This window comes from Rhamphochromis sp. 'chilingali' (genome assembly GCF_963969265.1).
Source record: "Rhamphochromis sp. 'chilingali' genome assembly, chromosome: 5".
NCBI lineage: Eukaryota > Metazoa > Chordata > Actinopteri > Cichliformes > Cichlidae > Rhamphochromis > Rhamphochromis sp. 'chilingali'.
In genome coordinates, this window is record NC_137932.1 from 14,521,892 (window position 1) to 14,537,475 (window position 15,584).

Below are 15,584 nucleotides of genomic sequence, written 5' to 3' on the forward strand. Positions count from 1 at the left end.
TTAATCGTTTAAAAAATATTTATTTATGCTGAAGGGGCGTCTCCTTCTCCAGTTATGGTGGGAAAGTTTACAAAGAAAGCGGAAGCAGAAGCGCTCCTGCCCAGGAAGTCGTCGTTTCCACCAATGGTTGCGCGTAACGCAAGTTTAGCGGGGAATTCAGTCCTTCTGCTCGGACGATCTCTTCGCGGGAAATAGTACCCCAGCTTCGGCACAGAAAGCGGACCGGCAGAAGCTTGACATCGAGGAAAACGTTACGTTTTTATACAAAAGCCTTTGGATCGAGTTGTGCTGCAGTGCAGGGATGCTTTTCCGCTCAGTGGTGGACAGAGGAGTGGGCAGACGGAGGCAGAATGGTGAGACAGGGATGGGTTATTTGCACGGCCATGGCTGGGCTTTAGCTAGTCTAACATGGAAGATAATGCAGTCTAACATCTCTGCTTTATGTTTCGAGGAGTCATGCTGCCAGGAGGGCTCCTAGAGTATCATTTGCACTTGCTTTTCTTTTGCCTTCAGTGTGGACTTTAACGTTTAATTCTACTTTCTTCGTGAATGTCTTTGTCGGGCTGTTCAGACTCCAACTGGTGGCACACCAACAATATGTCATGCCTTATAACCGTAGTACATATTAGGACAGTTTCTCATATTTTGATTGGCTTTGGTTTATACAACTCAAGAGCAAGTGAGAAGACAAGCGTGCGGATCTATGCTCGTAGGTCACTTTAATAGGTACACCTGGCGAGTTGGACCCTCTTTTGTCTTCCAGGCGTAGATTCAACAAGTTGGTTAAAGCGTCCCTCAGATATTTTGATTCATATTGACGCGATGGCATCACACAGTTTCTGCATATTTGTCGACTGTACATCAACGATGCAATGTCCTGTTTTACCACATCCCAATGGCTTGAGATCTGGCGTCTGTGGAGGCCATTTGAGTAAAGTGTGCTCATCGTCATGTTAAAGAAACCAATCTGAGAGGAAGTGAGCTCTGTGACACGGTGTTATCCTGCTGAAAGCAGCCATTACAGCCATTAGAGAAGGGTGTCACGTAGTAAAGGGTAACGTATAGAACAATCTGAAGTAGGCCAGGCTACTACAGACTACCAGACTAATGGAAAGTGGGAAGATGTTTGAGTATATTGTGAAAATATTAAAGAGTTATTTATAAAATAAGAGCCTCACTGTTACCAGTCTAAATTCATTACCCATACAGGTTATTATAGTAAATGGTCCCAAAAGAAAAAAAAAAAACTCAAAATCTTCTGGTAATTCAAAGAATACATACTATGTTTTTTCCTGTTAAATAAAATAGGAATTGCCCATTGATTCATTTATAATGAAACCCAGCAAATCTTCTATTTGTTTATTCATTTATTTTATTTTTCATGGTGTCTATTACTTATTTTGGTATAGTATAGCAGGCCAGGGGTGATTTGTTTGTTACTAAGAAGGCTTTAAAAATGACAATGAGTCAAATCTCTGGACCGTTAGTTTGGACTTTCGTGACGTGATCGGTTCACAAGTACAAATGATCCCGTGTGAATAGCAGCCCCAGGATCCTGTTCTTGACCTACAGGAGCGGCAGCTGGTGTGGTCTTCTGCTGCAATGACTCCAAGGTTCAATGTGTTGCATCTCAGAGATGCTCTTCTGCATATCTTAATTGTAACAAGTGATTATTTGAGTTACAGTTGCCTTCATATCAGCTCAAAGTGGTCTGATGATTGTCCTCTTAAATCTGCAATGCTTTTTCTGTTAGTTTTACTGCTGTGTCTCATTGATGTCCTTCCTCTGACCATGCATCATTCTCTTCAGCTCTCCCTGCAGATCCCCGGTCCAGGTACCCTCTGAGTTCCCTGCTTGAAGGCTACCGATGCGTCCGACATGATGAACATATCTCCTATGGGAACCTTGGCGACTCTGTGCCACCGTTTGGATTAGCTTTCTCCTCTGGTAATTCATTTGTGCTTATCGTTGTAAGTGCAGAGAGAGCAAGGCCCTGTTGTCATTAATCTGTCTAACTGCAGTGTCTCTTTTCTCCTGTTTGTTTTCAGCCAGGGACCTGCAGAACATCCTCGCAGCAGCTAATGAAGAAGGCATTGTTAGGCTCTACAACACAGAGAGCCGTGAATATCCACTTCTTAAAGGTATTCTTGTGACTTGTGTTCATAATTGTCATGCCACGTATTTTGAAATGTTGGTGGCTAAAAGTGTGTTAACCTTGCAGCATGGCTGGCTCATGAGAATGCTGTCTTTGATATCGCCTGGATGCCAGGGGAGCCTCAGTTAGTAAGTGCAAATTCATTCTGTTTAGTCAGAGAATTGCAGAAAGTCAGATGTTTTTGCGTCACCCTCAAATGCATGACTCATGTAATTGCATCTGCCTTACCTGGGATTACTAATTTTTGGGTTTTTTTGTTGTTCTTTATTTTGTTGGAACCCATTAAAAACTCTGAAGCCTTTTCTTATTATTCTTTGGTCATCTGTGATCTCTTCAGGTAACTGCTGCGGGTGACCAGATGGCCAGGCTCTGGGATGTGAAGTCTGGAGAGTTGTTAGGCAGCTTCAAGGGCCACCTCTGCAGTCTTAAGTCTGTTGCATTCGCACCAGAGGAGAAAGGTATACCTTTTACTGAGCTAACATTGTGTTGGCTGTGCATTGATGATATATTGTTGTATCATGTGATTAATACATTTTCTTTTGTCACGCAGCTGTGTTTTCTACTGGAGCCAGAGATGGAAATATTATGATCTGGGACATGAGGTGCAGCAAAAAAGGTATTGATCGGAACAGTAATAGACAATTTAGCAATACATTTTAAATCATGTCTTTAGCCACTTTGTTACTAGCAGCCTGTTGCAAAAACACTTATTTTTTCCTGTTTCTTTAGTTGAATTTATGAAAAATGCCACGACAATAATCAAACTTATGTCTTTCCCTCAGATGGTTTCTACAGACAGGTGAACCAGATCAGCGGAGCTCACAACAAAGCAGAGACCAACCCTCCCTCTAAAACGAAGAAGAGACGGGGCGGCATGCGCGGCATGGCTCCGAGCGTGGTGAGTTTTCTCGACAATCAGCCGTTTAATGGAATGAAAAGAGCGATGCTGCAAATGGAAATCTAATCTTTAGCTACTCCATCTTATTTGCAGGACTCCCAGCAGAGCGTTACAGTGGTTTTGTTCAGGGATCAGCACACCCTCATCTCTTCGGGAGCTGTTGACGGGTAAGAAAAGAAAGGCTTCTTGTCACCTTTTTCACATTTATAAGAGCCGTTACCAGACATTCTCGATCATTTTCTGTCTCCTTCAATTCCCTTTATCAGAGTAATCAAGATGTGGGATTTGAGGAAGAACTACACTGCACACCGTCATGATCCTGTACCCCTGCAGACATTTCCGTATCCAGGTTCTTGCACTCGGACGCGACTGGGTTAGTTCCCTAACATGCCAAGCATCACCTTTACCTGAAATGTGCAAATAACACACAAATAACCCAGCTGTCTTTTTGACGTGCTGCAGGATATTCCGGACTCGCTCTGGACTCCGCGAGAGCCAACGTGATGTGTAACTGCACAGACGACAGCATCTATATGTTCAGTGTCTGCGGAATAAAAACGACACCAGGTAAAGAAGCTCCTCGCTCTGGCTCAACAGTGCGTGTATGTGCACTAGAGTAGAATAGGTCTTTTTTTCCAGTCACCCATTCATCACTAGATGGCGCTAATGCGCTTTGTTATGGGAGCAAAGCATCCAGCAGCAGAAGCCTCTTGATGCAAATAAAAGCCATAGATGCTTTGTTTTCTACTGTTACGTGTTAAAGTCTGATCTGAAGTTCTGAATAGCAGTGGGTTAGGTGCTGTTTGACAGGTTGCAATACAGGAAACCATTTCAAAATGCATCATGACAGTTTTTTAATGGAAACGAAAGAGGAAAGTGTTACTAAATGTACAGAAACTAGAGGAAAGTTCAGCATTTCTCTTTTTATTGTTATATACACAGTACTGTACATTTTATCCTTTTATTTGATTGTCCTTAGACTTGTTTGTTCTCTGATCTTTGTGAATATTTTGTCATTTTTAAGAATTATGTTTCATCCACAGTGGCAGTTTTCAGCGGTCACCAGAACTCCTCGTTTTATGTAAAGTCCAGCGTTAGCCCAGATGACCAGTTTTTGGCCAGCGGCTCGAGTGACAACCACACGTACATTTGGAAGGTGCGTTCTCGGTTATATTTTACCTGACGTAATAAAAATTGCTTTATTTTCACTCTGGGGGTTTTCTGGTGTTGAGGAACTGCGAATTTAAGGTTTTTGAACATTTTTTTGTTACATTTCAGATCTCCAATCCTGAACTTCCTCCCATGACGCTTCAAGGTCATAGTGAGGAAGTGACGTCTGTTGCATGGTGTCCGACAGATTTCACTAAGGTAAGACGTGAGTGGTTATACAAGTATGAACACTGCTGTGAATTGGAGGAGTTTTAATGAGCCGAGAAGCACCTGAACCAGCTGCACTTTGCTGGAAGATGCGGGGCGCTCTGACTTTATTCGATTTAATGAGCTTCTGTATAAAGCCCTCTGCTCTGTTGGCAGATTGCTTCCTGTTCCGATGACCACACCGTGCGCATCTGGCGACTTCACCGAGAAAATGATGAAGTGCAGTCCTCATTAGGAGAGGCTAACCTAGTAGGCCATGCACGTCCTAAGATTCTCCCAAGTAAGTGCTTCACCTACAATGTATTCTTGTGAATAACTACCATATAGTCATAAAAGCGTAGAGGTTTCACTTACAGTATGTGCATGTGAATTTGTGCTTCATCATAAATCACTGCTGTCCTGCAGTTAAATACAAAACATGATCACATCTGGACTCACACTACTTTATTCTGCTGTTAAGGGCCTTCCATTCCAGCTGAGACAACCCCTGCCAAGCCCCAGAGGAGAGTGAGCCTTGGTGGCATAGCCTCACCTCAGCCTGCAGCCTGTGCTCCCAGTGGAGCCGCCCTGCCCCTTTCTTCCAGCACCACTACACCCAACCACTCACAGGACTCTAAAACTGCAGCTGTTCGCCACAGAACTCCGCCCACTATCAAACAGTGGTTGTCCCCAAGCAGCAGAACTTCCGAACAGGCTGGCTCTCCGGCCCATCGGGTGCTGAGCCAGTCTCCCCAGAGCTCTGTAAGCAGCACCCCCCCCACAGAACGACGGGCCAAACGCAGGCTGGAAACCGGTGACGGCTTGTCTTCGAACTGTGAGGGCACTGAGCAGTGCGACCGCGTTACTGAACTCTCTCCTGCAGCCAAGAGGAGCCGGACCCTCTCTGGTGTTTGCTGCCCAGCTCAGGAGAGGCCAGCACAAACAGGCTGCCACACAGAGGACAACAATGCGGCTTCATCCAGACAGACCGACAAGGAGAACTGCTCTCCCAGAGGAGTGAACTGGCTGTCAGTGATGAGCCAGAAGCTGAGGAAAGGTCAAAGAAGCCCTGGAAGTCCCAAAGACCCCAGAAGTCCCAGTGCTGCTAAGAAACAAGAAAGCAAGACACCAGCATCACCAGTAAGTATAAAACTCACAGGTTTGGGAGTGGATTAACATTCTCATCTGAAATTATCCTCAAGTTTGGTGCTGTGATGCAAGGGTGGTGTTATATGTAGTTCAGTTATACTGAAACACAATTGGCAGCCGATGAGGTGGAGATTTTAAACCGCAGCTGCCCATCAGCCACCTACAGACGCTGCTTGTTTCCACCTCCTGCTACAGCTGCTGTAGATGGTGGAGTCAAAGCAGATATGATGCCATTCCTTAAATGATTCAAGGAGATTTTCAGCAAAATATTCTTTAAGGAAAAGGAACCCATATTGGCACATACAGCAGGGGTGTCAAAAATAAGGTCCGGGGACAGAAATCGTCCCAGCACAGAGTCCTGTCTGGCGACACCGAAAGGCTTTAAAAAGTGAATGAGTGCATGGATTTTAAACTCTTATCTGTATTTTTAGAGGTTTTAAAGCTTTTTCTATTGATAAAGAGCTCCCCCGTAGCAATTCATACTAAATCAACTATTACTATTACTCAACCTAAAAGTAGTTAAGTAATAGAAAAACAATTGAATACCTGTTTTTTTTTGTTTTTGTTTTTTTTTCTTAATATATGTTTATTCCATAGAAAAACTGCAACGCAATGGTCATTTTTCTTAGTCTTAAAGACAGGGATGAAATATTTAGTTATCAAAGTGGGCTATATGTAGCACACGATGTAAAATGAGTTTGACAGTCCTTACATACTGTAGGCATTGGCACTGATATGTCTGGGTGATTATATTTTAATTAAATGTGGCATCCATGCATGTTGTTTTAGCTTTTAAGATGATCCTTTGTTTTTTTTTCATTTCTGTTTTCCAGAATGTGTGCACCCCTCCAGCCATGAAGAAAATCTCCATGTATTTCACAAAAAGGCCTTTGGATTGACCTGGTTGTACCAAACTTGGTGCTTTTCTTTAAGAGGGTTTTATTCAAGGTGGTTTTTAAGTGGCACCCAAAAACTATAAGCCTCTTAAGATCACTGATTACTGAGATCAGAAGAGATCAGTCACTGAACATTTGATGGTTTGGATTTGACATCCAGGGACTGCTTTCAATTTTATATTTAAATATGTTCTTTTCTTTTTTTTTCTTTTTTCTTTTTTCCGCCTCCTACAGAAATTTCTGGTGCTGTACAGAATTTCTGGCTGGCGACTAAAGTTGCGAACATGAGTACTTCTAAAGATGCTTCAGCATTAAATCGAAGACTCCACATTTAAAAGGCTGATTAGATTTTAAAAAGTTGATCCTCAAGTGCAGAGAAAAGCATTTGTTCACAGAACAATTTAAAAAAATCTAGTTATTTGGTTCATTTTGTTAAACCTTTTTATGAACCGCACTGTAAGCTGCTCACAGATCAGCTCTATAACATTTGTAAGCCAGCCATCGAAGTCACGTGTTTTCCGTGTACGAGTTTGCTCCTTCATATCGGAGTTGCACACGTGGTTTGCAATAGATTTTTTCCTTACTGAGCAAATTTTTGACTTGTCTATATGTACAGAAGAACCAATGAATGATGCTTGATTTATTTGTATTTAATTGATAAATCTAGCTGTAGTCAAATTTTATTAAACAGTTTTCTGCCTGTGTGTGTATTTGTGTGTATGTGAGGGACAGAGAGGGTCTGATGGGGAAGTGGTGAGAGTTTTAGTCGAGGTAATTAAAAGAGAAAATCTAAAGACTGAAAAACATTCAAACCTAAAAAATTAAATCTCTATCATCTCACACTTTTCTTTAGCTCCCTGCAGATTCGTGTGATTAGTGTTTTACAGCTATTTTGTTCCATTTGGACAGTTTTAATTTTTTTACTTATTTTTTTTTCATTTTGTATTCCAACTATAGAAATGGTTGGAAGACAATGCCAGAAAAATTGACAATCACTGCCTCTGCCCCAGAGAGGCAGAAGGGTTGTTTTTAACATGTATGTGTGATGGTAACTTATTACAGCAGCTGTGGTAAAGACTTTCAATGAAGTGACTTCCTCTGATTATAAATGCAGCTGAACTGAAGAGCACACAAACCCAACATAAAAGCATGATAGGTGAGAAAATGGACAGTAAGTTATTAAAGAAAAAAGATGGTATACTGGTATTTGATGGTAGTTACTTAAATATTTGACTTCTGTATGACTTTCAGTCTCAGATCACTGTGGAGGAATTTTTGCACGGTCTTCTTAACTGTGTCACTTCAGTTCATTGAGGTTTGTGGGCAAAGTTTATGCACAGCATTTCAGTCGGATTGAGGTCTAGACTTTGACTGCCGCTGTGCTCCTGTTACATATCACAATTTTGGCAAAACGTTAGCAGTGAGACAGATGGCTTCACACTTGACTCTATAATACTTTGATTTACAAAGGAGTTTGTGGTTGACCCAATGACTTCAAGGTGCCCAGGTCCTGTGGTTGCAAAACAAGCCCAAATCACCCCCCACTCCGCCATGGCCATTGATAGTTGGTAGGAGATGTTTGTCCTGATATGGCGTGTTTGCTTTTCTCAAAACATGATGCTGTGCATTATGGACAAACCTCTGCACTTTGGTCTTGTCCATCCAGAAGACATTTTCCAAAAGGCTTGAAGTTTGTTCAGATGTAATTTTGCAACCCTAAGCTCTGCTACAATGTTTTCTCCTGGTATGGTAGCACTAATTGTACTGCCATGAACTTTAACATTTAGCATGCTGACTGAGACCTGAGATGTAGCTCTAGGTGAATGTGTAGTTTTCTTGAGCATTGTAGAGTCTGACCTTGGGGTGACTTTGATGGGACGTCCACTCTTGGGAAGATGTTGGTAATTCTAAATGCTTCGCTTTATGAAGTGCATTTGATTGGTAGCACTACTTACCCTCTAAATTCCCGTGGAAACAGTGAGGGACTGCATAGACTCCTGTCTAATGAAAAACTTGTTAACACTTACTGTTCTGTTTCCATTATAATAGCAAATAATTAATAGGGAAAGAAAATGGTAAAAATCTACTACAAGATTGATCTAAATAGATAAAGATAAATGACAATAATTAACATTAAAGATGTTAATTATTAACATCTTTATACAATCCATATTTAGAATTTGGCCAAAGGTTTCAGGACTTAGCTCTATGGCACTCTCTTTCATAATTTAGGATTTTACAATACATTATTCTAGATTTCTTTTGTGTTACTTTTGATGTAAGTGTAGTGATAAAAAGAAAGCTTTCTTCTTGTCTCTATTACAGACAAAGTAAATGTACTAAAATAGAAACCCAATTTCCTGTGGAAAGGCCCTTATTTTAGGCTTTATACCTGTATTTTATAAACACATACAGCATGTAATGCGGAAGGCATTGAGTTAGGGCATAGCTGTCAAACTCTGGCCCGTGGGCCAAATTTGGCCCTCAGCCTAATTACATTTGGCCCGTGAAGCCATACCAAATTACTATTAGAGCAGGCCTACTGGTATTATACAGCTAATATATATATTGTTTAGTATTAAGCTTTGCTTGTTCTATATTCAGTTTTCCAGCAAAACTTATTTGAGTCCATAAGAAAAGATTCATTCTTATATCTGGAGGAAGATTTTTTTTCCAATAAATATTAATGTTAGCCCGCGACTTTGTTCCAGTTTTGAATTTTGGCCCACTGTGTATTTGAGTTTGACACCCCTGAGTTAGAGAGTGATACAGGCAGGGCCAAAGCGTGTGTGAATTCCTGAATAACATACAGTTATTATCAGTTTTCCAGGGTGGAATGACTGAACAGCATACATCTTTAATGACCAGGGTGCACATGGTTGAATTTATTTTGGATTTTCTCTCGGGGGTCAGGAGCGTACATACAGGCTCAAATATACACTTAAATATTTTAATAAGTTTTCGGTGGGAGAAACGTTTCGTCACTCATCCAAGTGACTTCTTCAGTCTCTTTGTTATCGGAGTTTTTCCAAATGCAATATCCCAGGATCTCTTTTTTAAATCCTAAAACAATCTGTGGCTAAAAACTGAAAGTATAAGTGGGGTACTTCTTTAAAAAGCGCAAAGAAACACACGGCGACAAATGGAACTCTTATTATATTATCTTATTATTATTTTAAATGTATTGCTACGAGACGTGTGTCAGTTTTTGTTTAACGCTACTGCCTGTACCGCATCACCTATTTGTTTTCACATGTCACATGTTCAAGTCCCGCTTTCTGCGCGGCTCGATTGGTTTAAAAAGTTCTAGTTTTTTGAAATTTTCGCCTCTGATTGGCTGTTAGCAACGTCAATCAGTGACGTGCCCCCGTCAGCGCTCCGCAGTCAAGCTCACAGACACACAGTGACGGAGCGGCTTCGCTGGGAGTGTTTACGGCTGCCTGCCTCAGCTCGACATCCAGTAATTTGCTGTTTTTGACAATACTCGGTCTTTATCGAGGTCGTGCTAGCGAAACAGTCTCACACTATTCATTCGGAAGTGTGGCGAAAGGTGAAGTTTCTCTTAGGTGGATGAGGCTAACTTTCAAGCGCTAAATGAGTCGACGAGCGAAATTTAACTTCATCGATCGCGGATAATTTTTTTTCTCTCAAAAACACACTCAGCAGAATTCTGTCTAGGATTAAACCAGTGCTCGAAGACGCGGACTGTGTGTTTTACCGAAGAGCTGCAAAAAATTAACGGGGCAACTTTCTTTGGTAACTTTTCCCCCCCTCAGCAGCGGTGCAAATTGTTGTAACCGTCAGCTAATTTTAGCAGGCTAGCTAACTGTCAGCTTAGGTCTACTGTAGACAGCTTCAATCCGGCAATGCCTCTCTTATGTTTTGCAACAGGTAGACGTTTTTCGATCACAATGCAGCAGTAAAAATAATGTCAGAAATTTAGGAGCTTATTCTTGTCGTGTTGGTCGCTCCGTGCTGTGTAGTGTGGGCGGTGTCGTGTGACTAAATTCGTATTTTTTCGTATTTTGAAGACTATCCCCCTCCTCCGTATTTCATAGAGCAAGATAATGATGCAGTCTTTGGGCACAGCTTAACCTCCGTACCGACCGACCATGTTGGATCATACAAAAATAACACAAACCTTCTGATGTGAAAAGGGGAAGGAAGCTTTTCGTATGACCTAGGAGATACAGTGCAAAAAGTGTCAAGGTAGTTTTTTTTTATTTTTTTTATTTTATGCATCAAAATGTCGGCCATCTCCGCATCAGAGAAAGTGGATGGGTTTACGAGGAAGTCCATGAGGAAGGCACAGAAGCAGAGAAAATCCCAGGGCTCCTCTCAGTATCGCACTCACACCGCTCCGGTCGAGCTCTCCCCGCTGCCGCAGCTCAAAGGTAAGAGGATGAAGGGGTCCGCCGCTTAAAATAGTCTGCCTGTCATGACCGCTGTGTGTGTGTACACTGCCGGATCCACTGCAGGTACACTGTGCATGCAGCCAGAAATGCATTACACATTTTAAAGCTGGCCTGTATTCAGAAACCTGCCAAAAAATAATGCACACCTATTAACACTTGCAAGCAGCTTGTAAGAGTTGACCAAAGGGTGTTTGAAAAGGCTCTGTGCCAAAGTATGTTACATTGGTTTTGTATTCTTGGACAGTTTTGTCAGTAGTTGTATTAACATCTCTTGACCCATTGTTTTGTTTTTTGTTTTGTCCTTGCTGGATGTTGTGTAATGACAAATGCACATCCCCAGAGCCATGTTGTTCTAGTGGCTAAGAAGGATTTATGTATTTGCGTCAAGGTGTTTTGAAGGATCAGTGTCTCTACACCTGATGCACTGATTGGAAAATTCAATTTGGCTTTGATATAAGTTTTTGATTTGTCACGATTTTAGTGTTTATTCCTTGTCTTGTACACACACAAAAAATAGTTTCCTTTTTTTAAAGTCCAGCCAGTACAGCTCTTCATCACTCTACCGTTTTATTTTATTTTTTGGCAAGCACGGTCTGTGTAGGGTCTCAGTAAACCAGGCCACGGTAGTCTTGAGGGTTTGAAAAAGAAGGCATCTCGACTTCTTTAGGTTTCTGAAGAGGTTTCGGCTTCCATCCAAGAGGCTTCTTCAGTTCTAAAACAACGAGTCCTGGGTAATTAAACCCTAGTGGGGACTATCCCCTTTGGAGCTGATTCTGAGCATCACGTTGACTGACATGATCAATAGTGGGTCAATAACCCTTTTGTCCTCAAAAACCTAAAGAAGTCCAGTTACCTTCATGCATTGCATTTTCAAGCTTGTAGGCAGCTGGTTCACAATAATAATAATAATAATAATAATAATAATAATAATGATAATTGATTGCATTTATATAGCGCTTTGCAATTCCACTATTCATTCACTCTCACATTCACACACTGGTGGAGGCAAGCTACAGTCGTAGCCACAGCTGCCCTGGGGCAGACTGACAGAAGAGAGGCTGCCATATCGTGCCATCGGCCCCTCTGGCCAACACCAGTAGGCGGTGGGGTAAAGTGTCTTGCCCAGGGACACAATGACCAGGACAGAGAGCCCAGGGATCGAACTGGCGACCTTCCGGTTACAGATGCGCTTCCCAACCCATTCTGGCCCATTCTGAGCCACGGTCACCCTTGCCTCAGAATTGGCCTTTGATGGGTAAGAGTTTGTCTTGCCTGACTTAACAGAATTTTATGGGGGTTTTTTTCCTGTTATCTCTGCCCATTTGATAAACAAATATAATAATTTAAAATATCTGTTTATAAGTTTTCAAATTCTTAAAAATATGAAAAAGAATAATACCAGAAGCTTAAAAACAGACTAAATTAACTTTATTATTTTGTGTTGCAGGGGTCGATATTACAGTAGGACATTTTATATTGTAATTTATAAAAGCAATAAAGATTCAGTTTTTCAATCAAGCTGATGACTGGTAGCCAGATTTTCTGAAGGAGACCTGCTTTGTTTGACACGGGTGTAGCGCATTTTCTAATTCCTTCAGCCACCAAACTGGTAAGTTGGATGTATCTCAGACTTTTAAGATTGTAGCACAATTTTTCTTGCTAACATTGTCTATAAAGCCTGAGCTTCACAACGACACTTCACGCTATTCAAATCAACCACCCCAAACAGTGCTGTAAGAGGAGCAAAAGGAAGCACCCTGGTAAACGCCTTGATAAGTAGCTCAAATACATGAACCCCCCAAAATCTGTAATCTGTTACACTGCACAAACTGATGAGATGGATTTCATTGCTCAGTTGGACATTTCACACACAGCGGTGAAGTGCTTTTGAATAATCTGGTTGGAGAGAAGTGTAGGCTGTGGTAAGTTTTGAATTGTCTGTGCCATTTATAAAGAGAGCATGAATATTTCCCAAGGATTGTTAAGGTAAATACCATCTTATTTGATATACCAATTGGTAAGCAAGGATGTTCCTGGCCCATACAGATATTGACTTGATATCTCTGTGCAACCCAACAAAAAAGTGACAGCAGTTTGGCACTACAGACTGTGTGGTTGTCAGTAAATATTTTAGTTTTGATTATGAAATCAGTAATTTAAAATTTACTTGAGAAAATTAAGAATCAACTTCCTCCCACAACCAGTGACTGTCACCCAAAGGACACAGAAAGGGAATCTGGATAACCACCTGAAAAGTTGTAAGACCCAACTTATCTGTGAGCAATATTGTGTTGTCAAAGTCAGACCAGCTATGTGGCATAGGGCTAGGTGCAGCTCTGCTTCAGACACACAGCTATCAGTGCAAGGAGACGGGTGAATGATTTAGCGTAGCTTAATGAGTGGACGTAAGTGGGTGGATATTGGCTGAACAAGTAAAGGTAAATGTTAGTGAGCCATAACAGTTGTCTAATGGCACCAACTCTTCCAGGCTGTTTTGTGTGTAAATAACAGTTAACAGAAACTAATTATACTGTATATGTGAGCTTAATGGTTGCAGCTTGTATCTAAAAGCTCCCCTGTGATTAGACCTGATGAGGGGAAATGCATATTTGAGTGGTTTTATTATGCATGTTTTAAAATTAATATTGGAGCATAGTTTTTGGACACCTTTGACACCGCTAAGCCATAAAATGTTTGCTTCTGTTGTCTCCTGTATGTTGTTAATGGTACAGGCTCTTAATAGAGAAGACAACTTTGTCAAAGCTGTAATCTTTTTTCTTTTCACACTGAGAAGTTTACATAGTGAGCTATTGTAAAGGGATTCCTAGTCCAAACATACTGAAATATAACTCTTTTGCTAGAGGCAGAATTGCTGCAATACTTAACAAATAAGGATGAGGCAGGGAGTCCCATACACACTCCCATACTTTACTGAACCAAGCTCAATATTTAAAGCTCAGTGCTGCAGTTTGTCTCCTGTGATGCTTCACAAGGCTGAAAGGACCAGAGAAAGCAAGAACCACCTGTTACATGCCATGACGTTTGTTTTGTACTTGTCTCATTCTCATGTCAGTGACAGCCAGTAAGCACAGCCTCTGACTGCGCAGGAGATAATGCAAGACAGCAAAATGTGATCATCAAGCGAAATGTGACACTGCTTGGTTGAAACACGGGAGGCTGGTATAAAACCTCCTGGAGTCTGTTGTTTGTGTGTTTTAGGTGGAGACAGGCATGTGGGGTGGAGGCCTGGTTGTGTTTGTTATGTTACATGCCTACCAGTTGTACTTGTGTAGACTTTGCAATGTTGTTTTTTAGGAAGTGTTCTCACCTGACCCCTTCAGAATTAGGTGTGTATTTATATTGTATGGTAAATTTAAGGCTTTACTAAATATACCAAAGTTTTACCTTTTTATAATATGGAAACTACAGGTCCTCAAAATACATAGGTCTGATTTAAAAGTCTTTATATACAAGGAGTAGACATGTGAAATTCTTGCAACTAAAAATACATTTACATTTACAAATTGCAAGAAAATTAATTTTACATTAACTTCAAGTCTCACAATCTGAAGTCAATATATAGCAGTGCCAATGGACCGATGTAATATCTGTGACACAGGGTAACAGAAGCAAGCACTGGTAACATGGATGTTTGCTCTGTTTCCTGAGGTTTCACTGAAGCAAACTTGAAAAACTGCATTTTGGGTAAACGTTCTTGGGCTATAGTACCATGTAGTTTAGAAGCTGATCAAAACAAGTTATAGCATATAATAGGGCTGCACGATTAATCGTTAGAAAATCGCGATCTCGATTCATACTTATGTGCGATCTCATTTCCAAATGACAACGATTTAAAAAACAAAACAAAACAAAAAAAAAAACCTACGACGATGATTGTACCACATTTTGATCCGGGACGTACTCTGCATGAAAAAAAGCGCTCACTCTTCCTGCTCAACAAATGACAAGGGCGGAGCCTTATACCACGTGACACAGAAGCTGTGCCGTGTGATGTTAAAATTAGCAGGGAAAAAACAACGGAGAGCACGTCAGGGATGACGAGAAAGTGACAGGAGAAAATCCGTTCCGGTCAACCACCCAAACACCAATAACGGGAACCTTATACAGCGCTTCCCTATACACGTCGAACTCAAAGAAATTACGGAGGCTATTACTTACCTGACCAAAGATATGGCTCCCATCAACACTGTGCAAAACGAGGGATTTAGGAAAATGATCAACACCCGGCCTAGACAAACGCTACACAGTGCCGTCCCCCAACTATTTTTCTATTGTTGCACTACCTGCTCTATACACGCAGTGTCAAGCAACGGTGGAGACGAAATTTCAAGCAGTACAACATTTTGCGGCAACAACAAAACGTGAGACATTTGTTGTTTTTATGTTTATTTATTGTTTTTATGTTCAGTTTCAACTGTTACGAAGTTGATGTGCAGTTAATAAGTGCAATAAATATTTATACTGGAAAAGAAAATCGTGAGAGAATCGTGATTTCAATTCTAAGCCAAAAAATCATGATTCTCATTTTATGCAAAATCGTGCAGCCCTAGCATATAACAAGGGCTAGTTGTTTTACCTACATTTTGATACCAAGCTGAGCTTTTATCCATGATTTCTTCTGTGTCAAAAGCTTGTGGTAAACCCATATTATCAACAACCCGGCGAGTTATCCTGTATAGTATCATATTGTTTGG

General features: G+C 41.1%; 2 protein-coding genes across 2 annotated transcripts in view; both read left to right on the top strand.

Moving 5' to 3' along the window:
* The first annotated feature begins 123 nt into the window (after window positions 1-123).
* Window positions 124-7,170, top strand: LOC308396658 (denticleless protein homolog). The gene is made up of 15 exons (XM_080882146.1): window positions 124-353; window positions 1,810-1,947; window positions 2,049-2,141; window positions 2,222-2,283; window positions 2,493-2,613; window positions 2,706-2,771; window positions 2,938-3,053; window positions 3,147-3,220; window positions 3,320-3,426; window positions 3,516-3,620; window positions 4,097-4,209; window positions 4,332-4,421; window positions 4,587-4,710; window positions 4,891-5,549; window positions 6,392-7,170. The coding sequence occupies exons 1-15, from the start codon at window positions 302-304 to the stop codon at window positions 6,455-6,457; spliced, it is 1,986 nt and encodes a 661-aa protein (XP_080738272.1). The 5' UTR covers window positions 124-301; the 3' UTR covers window positions 6,458-7,170.
* A 2,675-nt stretch (window positions 7,171-9,845) lies between these two features.
* The window catches only part of ppp2r5a (protein phosphatase 2, regulatory subunit B', alpha isoform), a 61,044-nt gene continuing 55,305 nt past the window's right edge, over window positions 9,846-15,584 (top strand). The window contains exon 1 of the mRNA XM_080881926.1: window positions 9,846-10,848. Coding sequence (XP_080738052.1) covers window positions 10,701-10,848 — 148 coding nt within the window. The 5' untranslated portion in view covers window positions 9,846-10,700. The remainder of the gene's footprint in view (window positions 10,849-15,584) is intronic.

Excerpts from the sequence above, each read along its gene's own strand:
- LOC308396658 (XM_080882146.1), top strand. The coding sequence starts at position 302 with ATGCTTTTCCGCTCAGTGGTGGACAGAGGAGTGGGCAGACGGAGGCAG. Across the intron at positions 2,772-2,937 it reads CATGAGGTGCAGCAAAAAAG|ATGGTTTCTACAGACAGGTG; the intron begins GTATTGATCGGA and ends TCTTTCCCTCAG. Across the intron at positions 4,422-4,586 it reads GTCCGACAGATTTCACTAAG|ATTGCTTCCTGTTCCGATGA; the intron begins GTAAGACGTGAG and ends CTCTGTTGGCAG.